The 18474-nt window shown below is 45.6% G+C and overlaps 1 protein-coding gene across 3 annotated transcripts in view; it reads left to right on the forward strand.

Moving 5' to 3' along the window:
- The window catches only part of LOC143805825 (cdc42 effector protein 2-like), a 54408-nt gene extending 41232 nt beyond the window's left edge, over nt 1-13176 (forward strand). For all 3 annotated transcript variants that reach the window (XM_077285520.1, XM_077285522.1, XM_077285523.1), the window contains exon 2: nt 11122-13176. In XM_077285520.1, the coding sequence (XP_077141635.1) occupies nt 11282-11980 (699 nt within the window). In that variant the 5' untranslated portion in view covers nt 11122-11281 and the 3' untranslated portion in view covers nt 11981-13176. The remainder of the gene's footprint in view (nt 1-11121) is intronic.
- The last annotated feature ends 5298 nt before the right edge of the window (nt 13177-18474 follow it).

Below are 18474 nucleotides of genomic sequence, written 5' to 3' on the forward strand. Positions count from 1 at the left end.
GACCACCCAGGAATTATCCTCCTGACCATAACCCTTCCACTTAACCAAATACTGGAGTTTACGTCTGGAAACACGAGAATCCAAGATCTTCTCAACAACATACTCCAATTCTCCCTCCACCAGCACCGGAGCAGGAGGCTCAACCGAAGGAACAACGGGCACCTCATACCTCCGCAATAACGACCGATGGAACACATTATGAATAGCAAACGATGCTGGGAGATCCAAACGAAAAGATACAGGGTTAAGAATCTCCAAGATCTTATAAGGACCGATGAACCGAGGCTTGAACTTAGGAGAAGAGACCTTCATAGGGACAAAACGAGAAGACAACCACACCAAGTCCCCAACAAGAAGTCGGGGACCCACGCGGCGACGGCGATTAGCAAACTGCTGAGTCTTCTCCTGAGACAACTTCAAATTGTCCACCACCTGATTCCAAATCCGATGCAGCCTGTCCACCACCACGTCCACTCCAGGACAATCCGAAGGCTCCACCTGACCAGAGGAAAAACGAGGATGAAACCCCGAATTACAAAAGAAAGGAGAGACCAAAGTAGCAGAACTAGCCCGATTATTAAGGGCAAATTCGGCCAGTGGCAAAAAGGCAACCCAGTCATCTTGATCAGCAGAAACAAAACACCTTAAATAAGTTTCCAAGGTCTGATTAGTTCGCTCCGTCTGGCCATTCGTCTGAGGATGGAATGCAGACGAGAAAGACAAATCAATGCCCATCTTAGCACAAAACGTCCGCCAAAATCTAGACACAAACTGGGATCCCCTGTCAGAAACGATATTCTCCGGAATCCCATGCAAACGAACCACGTTCTGAAAAAATAAAGGGACCAACTCAGAAGAGGAAGGCAACTTAGGCAAGGGTACCAAATGAACCATCTTAGAAAAGCGGTCACACACAACCCAGATAACGGACATTTTCTGTGAGACAGGGAGATCTGAAATAAAATCCATGGAAATGTGCGTCCAAGGCCTCTTCGGGATAGGCAAGGATAACAACAACCCACTGGCCCGAGAACAGCAAGGCTTAGCCCGAGCACACACTTCACAAGACTGCACAAAGGTGCGCACATCCCTTGACAAGGAAGGCCACCAAAAAGACCTGGCCACCAAGTCTCTAGTACCAAATATTCCAGGATGACCAGCCAACACAGAAGAATGGACCTCGGAGATGACTCTACTGGTCCAATCATCCGGAACAAACAGTCTTTCTGGTGGACAACGATCAGGTTTATCCGCCTGAAACTCCTGCAATGCACGTCGCAAGTCTGGGGAGATGGCGGACAATATTACCCCATCCCTAAGGATACCAGTAGGCCCAGAGTCTCCAGGAGAGTCAGGCACAAAACTCCTGGAAAGAGCATCTGCCTTCACATTCTTTGAACCTGGCAGGTATGAAACCACAAAATTGAAACGAGAAAAAAACAACGACCAACGAGCCTGTCTAGGATTCAGACGCCTGGCAGACTCAAGGTAAATCAGATTTTTGTGATCAGTCAAGACCACCACACGATGTCTAGCACCCTCAAGCCAATGACGCCACTCCTCAAATGCCCACTTCATGGCCAAAAGCTCCCGATTACCCACATCATAATTGCGCTCGGCGGGCGAGAATTTTCTAGAAAAGAACGCACATGGCTTCATCACCGAGCCATTGGAACTTCTCTGTGACAAAACCGCCCCCGCTCCAATCTCGGAAGCATCAACCTCAACCTGAAAAGGAAGTGAAACATCTGGTTGACATAACACAGGAGCAGAAGAAAACCGGCGCTTAAGTTCCTGAAAGGCCTCCACAGCCGTAGGAGACCAATTAGCAACATCAGCACCCTTTTTAGTCAAATCAGTCAAAGGTTTAACAACACTGGAAAAATTAGTAATGAACCGACGATAAAAATTAGCAAAACCCAAGAACTTCTGAAGGCTCTTAACAGATGTAGGTTGTGTCCAGTCACAAATCGCCTGAACCTTGACGGGATCCATCTCAATAGTAGAAGGAGAAAAAATGTACCCCAAAAAAGAAATTTTCTGGACTCCGAAGAGACATTTTGAGCCCTTCACAAACAGAGAATTGGCCCGCAGGACTTGAAACACCTTCCTGACCTGTAGAACATGAGACTCCCAGTCATCAGAAAACACCAAAATATCATCCAAATACACAATCATAAACTTATCCAGATATTCACGGAAAATATTGTGCATAAAGGACTGAAAGACTGAAGGAGCATTAGAAAGTCCAAAAGGCATTACCAAATACTCAAAATGGCCCTCAGGCGTATTAAATGCGGTTTTCCACTCATCACCCTGTTTTATCCGCACAAGATTATACGCACCGCGAAGATCTATCTTAGTGAACCACCTAGCCCCCTTAATGCGAGCAAACAAATCAGTCAATAATGGCAATGGATACTGATATTTGACTGTAATCTTATTCAGAAGGCGATAATCTATACAAGGCCTCAGGGAACCATCTTTTTTTGCCACGAAAAAAAAACCTGCTCCCAGAGGGGACGAAGATGGACGAATATGTCCCTTTTCCAAGGACTCCTTAATATAATTCCGCATAGCAGTATGCTCTGGCACTGACAGATTAAATAAACGACCCTTAGGGAACTTACTGCCAGGAATTAATTCTATAGCACAGTCACAATCCCTATGAGGAGGGAGCGAATTGAGCTTAGGCTTCTCAAAAACATCCCGATAGTCAGACAAAAACGCAGGGACCTCAGAAGGAGTAGATGAAGCGATTGAAATCAGAGGTGCATCATCATGAACCCCCTGACATCCCCAGCTTAACACAGACATTGTTTTCCAATCCAGGACAGGATTATGAGTTTGTAACCATGGCAGACCAAGCACTAGTACATCATGTAAATTATACAGTACAAGGAAGCGAATCACCTCCTGATGAACGGGAGTCATGCGCATGGTCACTTGTGTCACTTTATTCATAGCCAATGGTGTAGAGTCAATTCCCTTCAAAGGAATAGGAACTTCCAGAGGCTCCAGACTAAAACCGCAGCGTTTGGCAAATGACCAATCCATAAGACTCAGGGCAGCGCCCGAATCCACATAGGCATCGACGGAAATGGATGACAGTGAACAAATGAGAGTTACAGACAAAATGAACTTAGACTGCAGAGTACTAATGGCAAAAGATTTATCAACCTTTTTTGTGCGTTTAGAGCATGCTGATATAACATGAGCTGAATCACCACAATAAAAACACAATCCATTTTTCCGCCTATAATTTTGCCGTTCACTTCTGGACTGAATTCTATCACATTGCATAGTCTCAGGTGCCTGTTCAGAAGACACCAACTGGTGCACAGGTTTGCGCTCCCGTAAACGCCGATCAATCTGAATGGCCATAGTCATAGACTCATTCAGACCTGTAGGCGCAGGGAACCCCACCATAATATCCTTAATGGCCTCAGAAAGACCATCTCTGAACTTTGCAGCCAGGGCGCACTCATTCCACTGAGTAAGCACCGACCATTTCCGAAATTTTTGACAATATACTTCCGCTTCATCATGCCCCTGAGAGAGGGCTAATAAAGCCTTTTCAGCCTGAATCTCCAGGTTAGGTTCCTCATAGAGCAATCCCAGTGCCAGAAAAAAACGCATCCACACTGAGCAATGCAGGATCCCCTGGTGCCAATGCAAATGCCCAATTCTGAGGGTCGCCCCGCAGGAAAGATATTACAATCTTAACCTGCTGAGCAGGGTCTCCAGAGGAGCGAGATTTCAAAGAAAGAAACAATTTGCAATTGTTCCTGAAATTCAGGAAGGTAGATCTATCTCCAGAAAAAAACTCTGGAATAGGAATTCTAGGTTCAGACATGGGAGTGTGAACAACAAAATCCTGTATGTTTTGAACTTTTGCAGCAAGATTACTCAGGCTGGAAGCCAAACTCTGGACATCCATGTTAAACAGCTAAGGTCAGAGCCATTCAAGGGTTAAGAGGAGGTAAGAAGCAGCTAGACAGCAATTAAGGGCTAGGCAGCAAAACTCTGAGGGGAAAAAAAAAAAAAAAAAAAAAATTCCCTTAAACACTTCTTTTTCTCCTGCTTCAGCCCAAACAATTAACACTTTGTAGGCCGGCTATACTGTCATGGATCCCAATGGCTGGGGATCGCACTGGACAAGCAAAATAACATAAATAACGGACGAGCTCTAGGGTGATGGAACCTGGGCTGACCGCTGCCCTACTCCTGACAAACACAACTAGAAATAGCCAGGGAGCGTGCCTACGTTGATTCTAGATGCCACGCGCCAGCCTAAGAGCTAACTAGCACTGCAGAGGAAATAAAGACCTAGCTTGCCTCCAGAGGAATGAACCCCAAAAGGTATAGTTGCCCCCCACATGTATTGACGGTGAAATGAGAGGAAGGCACGCACATAGAGATGAAAATAGATTTAGCAAAATGAGGCCCGCTATAACTAGAAAGCAGAATGATACAAAAGGGGTCTGAGCGGTCAGCAAAAAACCCTAATCAAAAACCATCCTGAGATTACAAGAACCCATGTGCCAACTCATGGCACATGGGGAGAACCTCAGCCCACTAGAGCTACCAGCTAGCATAGAGTCATAATTAGCAAGCTGGACAAAAAAACCAAACAACTAAAAAAACAGAACTTAGCTTATCCTGAGAGATCTGGGAGCAGGTAGTCAGGAACCAAACTGAGCACATCTGAGTACATTGATAGCCGGCAAGGGAATGACAGAAAAGCCAGGCTAAATAGGAAACACCCAGCCTCTGATGGACAGGTGGAAAGCAGAGACCGCAACCCACCAAAGTCACCCAGTACCAGCCGTAACCACCAGAGGGAGCCCAAAAACAGAATCCACAACACGTGGGGTACCCGGTACCGGGTACGGAGTTCACAGGGGGATGTCATGGTGGCGACCCTGTCCATGGCCCTGGGCGCCCATGTAAAAAGGGGAAGGTCTTTAAAGGGATTTTGTGAATAGAGTTTATGTTCGTGACGCCACCTGTGGTATTTGGTCAGTGGGAACTGACGCTGCCTTAAGGGGTCCTCTGGGGTGATGTTATGGCAGCTAGATGGTCTAACTTCCCACAGTTGAAGTGTATCCCCAGGGCTCCCCAGTGTGTAGATGGAAGATGGTGAATGGCGCAGTAAAGAACAAGGACACAGGTTTACAGTCTCTTTACCTGGTTTACTGAAGACTTCAGGCAGCCACTGTCCAGGATACCAGATCACAGGGCAGGCAGGGTCCGGCCGGCTTGGAGGCAAGTTAGGAGTCCCCTTATCCAGGTGGAAATCAAAGCCTTCCTCTAGCATGGTGGTGTTGTAGTCCCTTACTGACTATGGCTTCATATAAGGTCCTACACAGATGTTCTCTCTCTGTCTCCCATATAGGATAGGACATAACCTGTATGACTGGTGACTTGAGCCTGTTTATAGGGACTCTAGCACGCCCCGGGCTCTGTGGGTGTCACTGTGCCTCCTGGGTATTAAGGCGGACAGGTCACTTGGAGTTCAGCTGTCCTGCCGGTCTCTGATGTAAGTCGTAGAGGCCCTTACAACCTCGGTGTTCTGGCTACTGGTCTCTGCGCCTCAGAAGGAGGCAGCCTGCTCGTGGCTGGTCTCCCACTGGTGTTCCTCTCCTGTGCTTCGCTCTCATACAGGCTCACTGCAATGTATTCGGTTTTCGACTAATCGCTTTCCAGGAGCTGCAGCACTGCGGCTACACAGCTCCGTACACCCTCTTCTGCCTCAGGCTGCTCCAGTCTGCTTCCTGGCAAGAACTGACCAACTTTCCCTACAAACTAACATATATATGGGGAGGCACCTAGTAAATAGGATCAAAAGCTCCCCCTGGAGGCCTGGAGTGTGAATGTGTTGCATGCTTGTGTTTACCGGGTGACAGTTATCCCTTCTTGCCTCCAAAGTAACATCACTCTCCCCGTGAGGAAAGCAATGCTACTGTGACGTCAAGGACCCTGGGGCGCCACACACACATATACAGTGCCTCAACCAATGAGTGTCACCATATGCAGTGACCCAACCAGAGAGTGTCCCCATATACAGTGCCTCAACCAAAGAGTGCCCCCATATATAGTGCCTCAACCAGAGTGTCCCCATATACCAGGGGTGGAGAATATTTTTCTGCCGAGGGCCATTTGGCTATTTATACCATCCTTCAGGGGCCGTACAAACTCCGTCCACAAAGTGACTCTGGCACTTGTGTCAGGACGTGATCTTTCATTGCATGCCCTTCAGTGGTCCCTGAGAATCTGCCCAGGGGTCTGATAAAAGGTCGTCGAGGGCTGTAAATGGCCCTGGGGCCTGAGGTTCCCCACCCCTGCCATATACAATGCCTCAACCAGAGTGTCCCCATATACAGTGCCTCAACCAAAGAATGCACCCATAAACAATCACCCAGAGTGTTAAAATATACAGTAAATTAATTATAAAGTCTCCCCATGTATAGTGCCCCCTAAGCAGTGCCACAGACAAGAAGAGAGTATCGATACATAGAGCCTACTTATGGAGTGCTAGAGATTTATCCTATAAACGTAGACTAAGTCAGACTGTGTCCATGTGTACAGTGCCCCAATTAGAGCGTGCCCCTATACAGAGGTCATCAACGAGAGATGCCCCCATATACAGTGCCACAACCAGAAGGCGTCTCCTGAGATTGTTTTTTTTAACCAGTGTTTTCTGCTGATTCCATTTAGCTGTCTCCAGCCCCACACCAGGACTGTAGGGGAGGAGGGGGCTCTCAGGGTGGGTCCATGACTGAAGATGGTCTATAAAACACTCAGTTGGAGCAGATGGAGATGTTTTACTATCTGGGACCATCTGAACTTCATCTGTTTCCTATTCTCCAGCCACTTCCCTCTAGAAAGGCGCAGCCGAGAACGGTCCTGAAATGGATCCTGTGCTTCCCATTACAGGAGGCCGCCAGCTGCAATGTGAGCGCTATCACATGTAATGTATGAGGTCAGATTCACCGCCATCTGTGCGCCAGAGAGGGGTCACTGGAGAAAGTGCGCTCCCATTGCTCTCCTCTACTGCCCTACTACTCCTGGGGAGTGAGATGGATCTTACAGTTTGTTCTGATTCTACAACGGAAAAAGGAAAATAGAAAAATGACAACACAGATGTGAATTCAGCCAATGAAACTGTGACATTACAGCGTGATGAACTCTGAGCACAACAAGGACGTATAGGGCATTCATTTATTAGTATTTTAGATTTGTTACTTAAAGCGGGGTGTGTGCTTAGTCCTAAACAAAGGGATGAAAAGAGGGAGAGGGGAGAAAGGGAGGAAGAAAGAGAATGAAAGAGAGAAAGAAAGAGGGAAAAAGAAAGAAAGATAAAGAAACAAAGAAAGAGCTAAAGAGGGAGAAAGAAAGACAGAAAGAAAGAAAGAAAGAGAAAAAGAAAGAAAAAGATAAAGAGGGAGAAAGAACGAGATAAAGAAAGAAAGAGATAAAAGGACAAAGGAAGAAAGAAAGAGATAAAGAGGGAGAAAGAAAAAAGAGATAAAGAAAGATAAAGAGGGAGAAAGAAAGAGATAAAGAGAGATAAAGAGGGAGAAAGCACAAAAGAAAAAGATAAAGAAAGAGATAAAAAGATTAAGAGAAAGAAAGTGAGAAAGAAAGAGATAATGAGGGAGAAAGAAAGATAAAAAAGGAAAGAGATAGAGAGAGAGAAAGAAAAAGATAAAGAAAGAAAGAGATAAAGAGGGAGAGAGAAAGAAATAAAAAAAGGAAAGAGATAAAGAGGGAGAAAAAAAGAGATAACGAAAGAAAGAGATAAAGAGGGAGAAAGAAAGAAAGAAAGAGATAAAAAAAGGAGAAAAAATGAAAAAAAAGATAAAGAAAGAGATAAAAAAGAAAGAGGGAGAAAGAAAGATAAAGAGAGAGAAAGAAAGAAATAAACAAAATATAAAGTTTGTAGAGTTAAATATAAAACATGATAGAGAGATAAATAGAAAATAAGAAAGAATTAAGTGATTGTCTCATTAGCTGTAACGGGTGATATTTCACAGTGCTGTTAAAATCTATTATGTTCTCACAAACGGAGAAATTCATTCTGTCATTTTCTGCTCATTGTCTTGGTGACCGGCCACCGCTGCAGTGTATCAGAGATGGCCGGTTTCCTACAAGGAGAACACGCTTTCTAGCTCTTTGCCATAGAGCTTGTATGTGCTGCTCAGCACTTGGGCAGATCGCTGGATCCCGCTGTCTTCAGTGCTCCCGCCTCTGCTACTCTTGCAGTATGGGAGTGCGCACAGTTTGGGCCGGCGGTAAGACAATGCGCACTGTGGAGCAGAGTGGCGTATTGTCATCTTAGGTGGCAATCTTATATACCACCAGTGCTACATGACGAGATTTCTGCCTCTATTCTATTAGAGCCTGAACTATGTAATCACTGTGTAATCGCTGCACAAGCGAAAGTTGGCCCAGTAGGATGAAAGTGACTGTGACAGCAGATTGTGTCTGTCTCTACTAGGAGGGGCTTTCATCCTGTTTGCTCAAGGGGAAGGAAGCTTCTCCCAAAGGCCCTCATTTCCACCGGAAATCTATTTATATAATTCCCATGTACTAATGATCATAGAAATAGATATTTATATCCGAATACATCCTCCCTTGTACATTGGAGATTAATTGTATAATCTAGTTATCTGAATTAAATGAAAGCTCATCAAATGAAACAGAAGTGAATCCCATTTAATCCTGTTAGATCCACATTATAAAAAAGAACCAACATGAAACATCTCTCTAAGACATGTAGATTAATGTTTCTGAGCCCCAGTGAGAACTCTAAAAAAAGGGCCCATCAGCTATCAATATGTCAACTCTGTATGAGGGCCCATCAGCTATCAAAATGTGAACTCTGTAAGAGGGCCCATCAACATCCTCATTGTGAACTCTGGAAGTGTGCCCATCAACTTTTTCATTGTTAACTCTGTAAGAGGACCCATCAGCTATCATAGTGTGAACTCTGTAAGAGTGTCCATCAGCTATCATAGTGTGAACTCTGTAAGAGTGTCCATCAGCTATCATAGTGTGAACTCTGTAAGAGTGTCCATCAGCTATCACAGTGTGAACTCTGTAAGAGTGTCCATCAGCTATCACAGTGTGAACTCTGTAAGAGTGTCCATCAGCTATCACAGTGTGAACTCTGTAAGAGTGTCCATCAGCTATCACAGTGTGAACTCTGTAAGAGTGTCCATCAGCTATCACAGTGTGAACTCTGTAAGAGTGTCCATCAGCTATCACAGTGTGAACTCTGTAAGAGGCCCCATCAGCTCATCACAGTGTGAACTCTGTAAGAGATAGGATTTCCTAAAAGATGACGTCGGTATGCGCGTGTGCACTCATTTGGGAATTAGGAAAGATGGCACCCTCCATAGGACTTCTCAAAGATGGCGCCCGTGTGCGCATGCGCATTCATCCGCCCAATGCTCCTGCACTGACAAAGGCCTCTTTAACTTCCAGTATGCGTCAAATGACGTCAAGGAGGTATTTCCTCCCCTGACGTGTGCCGGAAGTGAGTGCCGGAATCGGTGCAATTGTGAGTATGGGGGGCGTTTTCGCATGCGCGATTTGTCACTGGTTGGATGGGGTATTTAGGAAGGATAGGTGGGAGCAGGTGACACACTCCCCTTGAGAAAGGACGTGGGCGAAACGCGCGTCGGGGCGTTCTGGGCGTGGTGGTTGTGATCTACAATGGGTAAGCATTGATTTATATCCCTAATGTTGAGTTTCCTTCATCCGGGTATTTACTTGATATATGATTATAACCTTATACTATGGACAGCGAAGCTCATGTGGGAGTAGAGTAACATACGTATATGATACAATGCCATATGTTTTACCACCACTGCACATGGATTTTTTGCTTGGTCTTTTGAGATCCTCACATGATATGATGTAATTTTTAAACACTAATGTTCAATAAACTTTATTGATTTTACATTTTGGAGTATCGTAGTGGTCTATGAGTATTTTGTACTCATCTTTTGGTCATATATTTCTCGAAGACATGTAGATTAACGTTTCTGAGCCCCAGTGAGAACTCTAAAAAAGGGACCCTCAGCTATCAATATGTCAACTCTGTATGAGGGCCCATCAGCTATCAAAATGTGAACTCTGTAAGAGGGCCCATCAACATCCTCATTGTGAACTCTGGAAGTGTGCCCATCAACATTTTAATTGTTAACTCTGTAAGAGGGCCCATCAGCTATCATAGTGTGAACTCTGTAAGAGTGTCCATCAGCTATCATAGTGTGAACTCTGTAAGAGTGTCCATCAGCTATCATAGTGTGAACTCTGTAAGAGTGTCCATCAGCTATCACAGTGTGAACTCTGTAAGAGTGTCCATCAGCTATCACAGTGTGACCTCTGTAAGAGGCCCCATCAGCTATCACAGTGTGAACTCTGTAAGAGAACCTATCAACTACCTTAATGTGAATTCTGTAAAAGGGCCATTAACTATTGCAACGTGAACTCTGTAAGAGAGCCTAATCTGACTCCAAAACTAGGCTATGGATGTAGGGCTCTTGAGACACCGGTTTCTTGGCTGTCTCTATGTACGAGTACTCAAACAAAGAGATTTCATCAGATAGCTTGATTCGCTTACAGGAGGCACATATGAAAATTCCAGGCTTATTTTGAAGCTGAATACTTGTAGTTATGCACAATTATAGTAGGTAAAAAGGACAATTCAGAACCAGAGATGTAAGACATCTCTTCTAAGATTGCTGACATACAGACAATGAGGAAGAAGAAGGGAGGGGTTACTGACGTCAGAGCTACGGAGGCAGACAGAGAGAGAGGGAGGACAAACTTCTAAGAGGCAAACCTTATTGCATACAACAATACAATATTGTATGATTCCCAAGTGGTGGGACATGACAGGGGCCATCACCTATCACTCTGTGAACTCTGTAAGATGTGTCTTTGAGTCCCTTAAGGCATGGGTATGACTGCAACCTGTGCATTTTCTTAGGGCCCCCTCTATTAATTTGCCACCAGGTTTTCAGATGGTAGCTTTAACATTTAAGATGATCTGTATGATCGACAGTCATGATATTCCACCTTTAACATGATTTCTTTTTCTTTCAGATCCAACTGAAGATCGGCTATAAAGCCAGCTAAGAAAGTCTTGAGGTATTTCTAAATTATGGAAAAATTGTCCTCCAAGTTAAAGTGAGGGTTCCTGTAACTGGTCCCATTCTTCAGAGTTGACTTTACATTAGAAGCTTTGACCTCCCAAGTGTACAAGATGCCAGCGAAAACCCCAATGTACTTGAAAACTTCAACTCCAAAAAGAGGCAAAAAGCCCAAACTTCGAGATGTGTTATCCAGGGAAATGATCAGCCCTCCTTTGGGTGATTTCAGACATAGTGCTCATATCGGACTAGATGGAGAAGAAGACATGTTTGGGGAGTTGTCCTTCTTGCAAGGAAAGTATGACCTGCTGCCAAACTTGGGTCGAAAGTTAACCCTTCAAAACACTGACAACAGGCTGGACCATGAGTTTCATGACAGTGATGGAAGTTTCCGCCCCTTAAAAAATGCCATATCTCTCCCGGTTTTCACTGGAACGCAAAGTAAAGAGAGAGCTCCTCCAAAACCCCCGAGGCTCCATCTGGAAGAAGTCCCAAGCCAACGCTCCATGTCCATCAGCTATGGCGAAGGATGTTTTCGTAGAGAAGAAGATATGTCATTCTCCTCCATCTCCAAAGAAGAAAACAGCAGGTCTTTGACAGTTTCTACAAGTTCCTCTGAAGCTTCCATTACTGGAAGTGGGATGTTCAGTCCTGGATGTGGGACTGATGGATCAGAAAGTAAAATGGACAACTTGGACTCCCAGAACCAGGATAATCCTCCCTCCGAATCTCTCTTTGGGCTGGAGTTGGACCTTGGACCATCAATCCTGGATGATGTTCTGAGGATAATGGATGATTACAAAGCTTCTTGATCATTTGGAAATGTACATGGACATCTCTGGACACTATTTATTATTGGGCAGGAATGCTCTGTAGATGGACAATCGACAATCTAATCATCCAAAGGAACAGATAACATCTCTTCAATCTGAAGACTCTTTTATATCAGTGTTTTATATGGGTTACTGTGACTTATAATTTACTGCTATAAAACCCATGAAATTCGTATTATTTGTCTTAGAAATTGTCATTTACGTGCAAACAAAATAATATATTCAGAATACATTTTTTTGGAAACCTTGTTGGAACTAGTGGCATCAAAGACACTGTGAATAAGGGTTTATTTTAGCAAGCCAAAAGTCTCTAAAAACTGTTACACCTCATCCCTCATATCCAAAAATATTTATTTCTTACTTCTGTAGATCTTGATGGCTTTTGGTCTTCATCCATGAAACGTTTGGAAGTTCTACTTGTATGGTTGGACCAGTGGAGGTGTTTGAAGATCTCACGATAGAGGCTATGTTCCACCAAAAAAATATATATATTTCTACACTTTCTTTCCAAATATTGACCGTAGATATAGGGTAGTTGTCTCGGCCAAGAGGTCAACCCTGAACTGAGAATATATGTCAAGACAACTGGCAGAAGTCAACCCATTGGGCTATCAGTCACCATAATGGCCACTCAGGTAGGTGAAGTTCTCAGATGGTTCTAAGTATGAAACAAATAGGAGACCACTAGGTTTAATAGAAAGGTTGAAAGTATACGAGAGGCATAGAAGAAAGTGAGATGGAGGAAGCTGGTAGAAGATGTGATAGCCCCATGGGTTTGGCCTTCAAACTTGCCACCAGATTAGGCTCAGCTTTATATACTGGTGAGAAGATTGGGGATCTGCAGCATCAACTGGAAACCTAATTGGATTTTACATTTAATGGTTACCAGAAAAGGCTTTTCTGTATGTTAGGGTACCGTCACACAGTGCCATTTTGATCGCTACGACGGTACGATTCGTGACGTTCTAGCGATACCCATACGATATCGCAGTGTCTGACATGCAGCAGCGATCAGGGATCCTGCTGAGAATCGTACGTCGTAGCAGATCGTATGGAACTTTCTTTCGTCGCTTGATCACCCGCTGACATCGCTGGATCGTTGTGTGTGACACCGATCCAGCAATGTGTTCGCTTGTAACCAGGGTAAACATCGGGTAACTAAGCGCAGGGCCGCGCTTAGTAACCCAATGTTTACCGTGGTTACCAGCGTAAACGTAAAAAAAACAAACAGTACATACTCACATTCCGGTGTCTGTCCTCCGGCGTCTCAGCTTCTCTGCACTGTGAGCGCCGGCCAGCCAGAAAGCGAGCACAGCGGTGACGTCTGACGTCACTGCTGTGCTTTCCGGCTATGGTGCTTACACAGTGCAGAGAAGCTGAGACGCCGGGGGACAGACACCGGAATGTGAGTATGTACTGTTTGTTTTTTTTACGTTTACGCTGGTAACCAGGGTAAACATCGGGTTACTAAGCGCGGCCCTGCGCTTAGTAACCCGATGTTTACCCTGGTTACCCGGGGACTTCGGCATCGCTCCAGCGCCGTGATTGCAACGTGTGACCGCAGTCTACGACGCTGGAGCGATAATCATACGATGCTACGACGTCACGAATCGTGCCGTCGTAGCGATGTAAATGGTACTGTGTGACGGTACCCTAATGGTCATCAAATTTTGTATTTTAGGCTAAAAACTATTTTGGGTTCCATTATGGTGAGGTCTACATGGTGACTTTGGTCGCCACCGGAGTTCGCTCGGTGCCGCTGCTACATTGTGGCACTATAAAAGAGAATAGGGTAAAATTTTGAAACCATTATTACCGCAACCACATCATGCAACCGAGTCTGATTTTTTTCGTGACTGGCTTCATACAGTTGCGGTATTAAGAGTGTCACAAATTTGACCCCATCCACTTGTATAGCGCGTTGCGATTTATCAGCAGCACCGAGCGAACTTCAGTCACACAACGACTGTCATGGGCCAAAGTCGCTGCCTAAAAGGTTTTCAGCCTTTAGCTTTTACAGACAATGTTTGCACTTGCACTTCATTTCTGGCTGCGGAACGAGTTCAGTGAGAAACCTTCAGTGAGCTCCTTGTGAAGGTAGCGTTTTTAACTCTTTTGTCTAATGTATGACCACATGAAAGTTAAGCTGAACTTTAACTTGATCACAAATTAGTTAAAAGGAGCAGAAACAGACAGATACGAGTTAAAAACCAGCTCACCGACGGATCCTATGTTAATTCATTCTGCAGCCAGCAACGTGCAGGAAAGCAGGGAGAATGTAAAAGCCAAATTATTCATAGAAACAAAGGCCAATAAGTATTTTTAGCCCAAAATACACAGTATAAAAATGTCCATACCGCTTAAATTCTTATATATTCTGATCGCCATAGGACTCTGCTTTGTGCGCTGGTCATCAGATTAGGCTCAACTTTGTTTAAAGGTCACTAGATTAGACTAAGCCTAACTTTAAATGCCGCCTCCTTGCATTAACCCTATGCAGCCACATTGGCCTGTATGCATTCTGTATAATATATGGAAATAATCTACAGAAAATAAAGGTTGTTGGCTATATTATTAGGGCACTATATGGCATTGTCATTTGTTCTATTATTAGGGCAGTAGTTTACATACTCTATGGGGGGCAATCAGAAGATTTGGCATGCATTACAGTGCTGAATATTAGAATCTCAGTGGTAACGTTTCTCCTTGTGTAGAGTGACAAGCCAGGCCTGACATGTCAGAGTGAGGAGACTTATAGGCCATGCATGCTGATGTTCCTCTGGGAAATTAAATATGCAAATTGCCTCTTCAGAGAGGAAGAGGCCTAGAACTCTATAGCGCCACCTATAGGAAGTAACAATCCCAAAAGTGCTGAATATTGGAACAAATTGCAGCGGATAGTTGCGTTCTCATCGTTTTGACCCCCTCATATGAACCCCCCCACTCAGTCCCCTCTTTATTGCTCACTATCTTGGAGCAGGAAGTAATCTGTCAGGCTACTGTTCTTTGTGTAGGAGGAGACTAAGTATTTTAATTGCTGGTAAGTTATATATGTGTGTTATTTCTGATGTTTCTGGAAGAAAAGGAAGTGGATGACAAATGACAAATGCTTTTAGTAACTTGCCCCTTATAGGCCAGCGCAATTCTGGTTGAAAGTTATTTGTTATTTTTAGAGATAAGCACTTAAGTCCCATGACCTAAAAACATTGATGATTTCCCCTGACAAGAACACTTACAAAATACATGGCCGACACTTGGGTACAGGTCGTAAATAGTCATATGGACTCTGCTGCCCTCTGCTGGATAAACTGGGTATCTCTACACACACACACACGCACACGCACACACATATATACATATATATATATATAGTGTCTGTGGATAAGGTTACACCAACTGAGTTCGGCATATTTAAACTATTTAATTTTGTCTCTATTATTTCGACTAAGAGAAAATTCTTCTTTGTAAAAAACCTTTTCTGTTGATGCAATATTTGTAAAGTATTCCTCTACACATGTATCAATCTTTTTTTCTAGAGAATGGTTTGTAGTTGAAATAAAAAATATTTGTATATTGCATACTCTGTATTTCCATCCTGAATTGTGATATTTAACATGCATTCAATATATACATATAGTAACAATGATAATACTACTTTCAGTCATACTGGGAAGTAACAGGATTGTCTGGGGTAGTGCATTCCAGAGAACTGGCACAGCATGAGAGAAGTCTTTGAAGCAGGAGTGAATGGTTAACCCCTTTCTGTCATCGGACGTACTATTCCGTCCTTGTGGGGTGGGCCCTACTTCCCAAGGACGGAATAGTACGTCCAGCGCGATCGGCCGCGCTCACGGGGGGAGCGCGGCCGATCGCGGCCGGGTGTCAGCTGACTATCGCAGCTGACATCCGGCACTATGTGCCAGGAGCGGTCACGGACCACCCCGGCACATTAACCCCCTGGCACACTGCGATCAAACATGATCGCAGTGTTGCGGCGGTATAGGGAAGCATCGCGCAGGGAGGGGGCTCCCTGCGTGCTTCCCTGAGACGATCGGTACAAGGCGATGTGCTCACCTTGTACCGAGCGTCTCCTCCCTGCAGTCCCCGGATCCAAAATGGCCGCGGGGCTGCATCCGAGTCCTGCAGGGAGGTGGATTCACAGCGCCAAAAATATTGTTCCAATAAATACATTCCTTTAGCTAAATAAAAATAAAAAAACAATAAAAGTACACATATTTAGTATCGCCGCGTCCGTAACAACCCGAGCTATAAAACTGTCCCACTAGCTAACCCCTTCAGTGAACACTGTAAAAAAAAAAAAAAAAAAAACGAGGCAAAAAACAACGCTTTATTATCATACCGCCGAACAAAAAGTGGAATAACATGCGATCAAAAAGACGGAGATAAATAACCATGGTACCGCTGAAAACGTCATCTTGTCCCGCAAAAACGAGCTGCCATACACACACCCGGCTCCGCTCCGTACACCCCCGGCTCCGCTCCGTACACCTCGTACACACACGGCTCCGCTCCGTACACCTCGTACACACACGGCTCCGCTCCGTACACCTCGTACACACCCGGCTCCGCTCCGTACACCTCGTACACACCCGGCTCCGCTCCGTACACCTCGTACACACCCGGCTCCGCTCCGTACACCTCATACACACCCGGCTCCGCTCCGTACACCTCATACACACCCGGCTCCGCTCCGTACACCTCATACACACCCGGCTCTGCTCCGTACACCTCATGCACACCCGGCTCTGCTCCGTACACCTCATGCACACCCGGCTCTGCTCCGTACACCTCATGCACACCCGGCTCTGCTCCGTACACCTCATACACACCCGGCTCCGCTCCGTACACCTCATACACACCCGGCTCTGCTCCGTACACCTCATGCACACCCGGCTCTGCTCCGTACACCTCATACACACCCGGCTCCGCTCCGTACACCTCATACACACCCGGCTCCGCTCCGTACACCTCATGCACACCCGGCTCCGCTCCGTACACCTCATACACACCCGGCTCCGCTCCGTACACCTCATACACACCCGGCTCTGCTCCGTACACCTCATGCACACCCAGCTCTGCTCCGTACACCTCATACACACCCGGCTCCGCTCCGTACACCTCATGCACACCCGGCTCTGCTCCGTACACCTCATGCACACCCGGCTCTGCTCTGTACACCTCATGCACACCCGGCTCTGCTCCGTACACCTCATACACACCCGGCTCTGCTCCGTACACCTCATACACACCCGGCTCCGCTCCGTACACCTCATACACACCCGGCTCTGCTCCGTACACCTCATGCACACCCAGCTCTGCTCCGTACACCTCATACACACCCGGCTCCGCTCCGTACACCTCATACACACCCGGCTCTGCTCCGTACACCTCATGCACACCCAGCTCTGCTCCGTACACCTCATACACACCCGGCTCCGCTCCGTACACCTCATACACACACTGCTCTGCTACATCCACCCAAACCCCTCCTGACCTCACACAAAAGCTTACCCTCCTCCAGCATGATGACAAACAGCACTGCACTACTGTCCTGCACTACACGGAAGCCCTTGATCATGTGACTCCAACTCCTCCCCTCCTGTGACCTCATCACAGGTCCTGTGCGCACAGAGCAGTGGCAGCTATAGTAGTGGTGTGCGGCTCTCTGCGGTGGAGGGGCTCTGCTGCGGGACAAGTGCAGTCCCACCCGTGATCGCGAGTGCACGCGCAGCAGGGCCTGTAAGGAAGAATTATTTAAAGGGCCGGCGGCCCATTTTGTAGCTTAGAGTTCTTAGGAGCCCGCCCAGTCTGCTGGACTGGGTGGGCCCCTAAGCACTGCGGGCCCCGTCGCAATTGCGACCCCTGCGACCGCGGTAGTTACGCCCCTGCTCCTAATGCTTAGAATAACGCACAAAACTATTGTTGTCTGCAGCATAGGATGGTCGGGGAGAGATGTTTTACCATGGCACTATCCTTATTGAGCTGCGTAAAGGTTTGCAGCTTCCTTACCGACTGTGAAATTCAGCTGTCAGTATCCGCCTTGTATAATCAGTAACTTAGCTCCACTTTACTTTTTTATTGTCAGTAAGGACTGAACATCACTGCGTGTGGTTTAAGTGTTTCTCATTTTGGATACGTCAATAAGTAATTTTTACTGACACTAGTATTCACATTTAGGCTTTGTTCACACGTTGCGTTTTTTTCCCGCAGACAGAACCTGCTCTCTTGTCAGTAAGAAACGTGGTTAAAAAAAATGCAGGTTTTGCTTAATTTTTGCTGCATTTTTTAAGGTTACATTTGTCTCTTGTTTAGTTAGTTCATAAAAAAATCTGATTCGACTTCATCAGATTCTGACATTAAAAAATGCAACAAAAACGGATACCTGCGTCTTTTCAGTGTTTTTTTGCAACATCCAATTGCTTTCGATGGGTGAAAAGTGATGAAAAAACACT

The sequence above is a fragment of the Ranitomeya variabilis genome, chromosome 2 (genome assembly GCF_051348905.1).
Source record: "Ranitomeya variabilis isolate aRanVar5 chromosome 2, aRanVar5.hap1, whole genome shotgun sequence".
Taxonomy (NCBI): Eukaryota; Metazoa; Chordata; class Amphibia; order Anura; family Dendrobatidae; genus Ranitomeya; species Ranitomeya variabilis.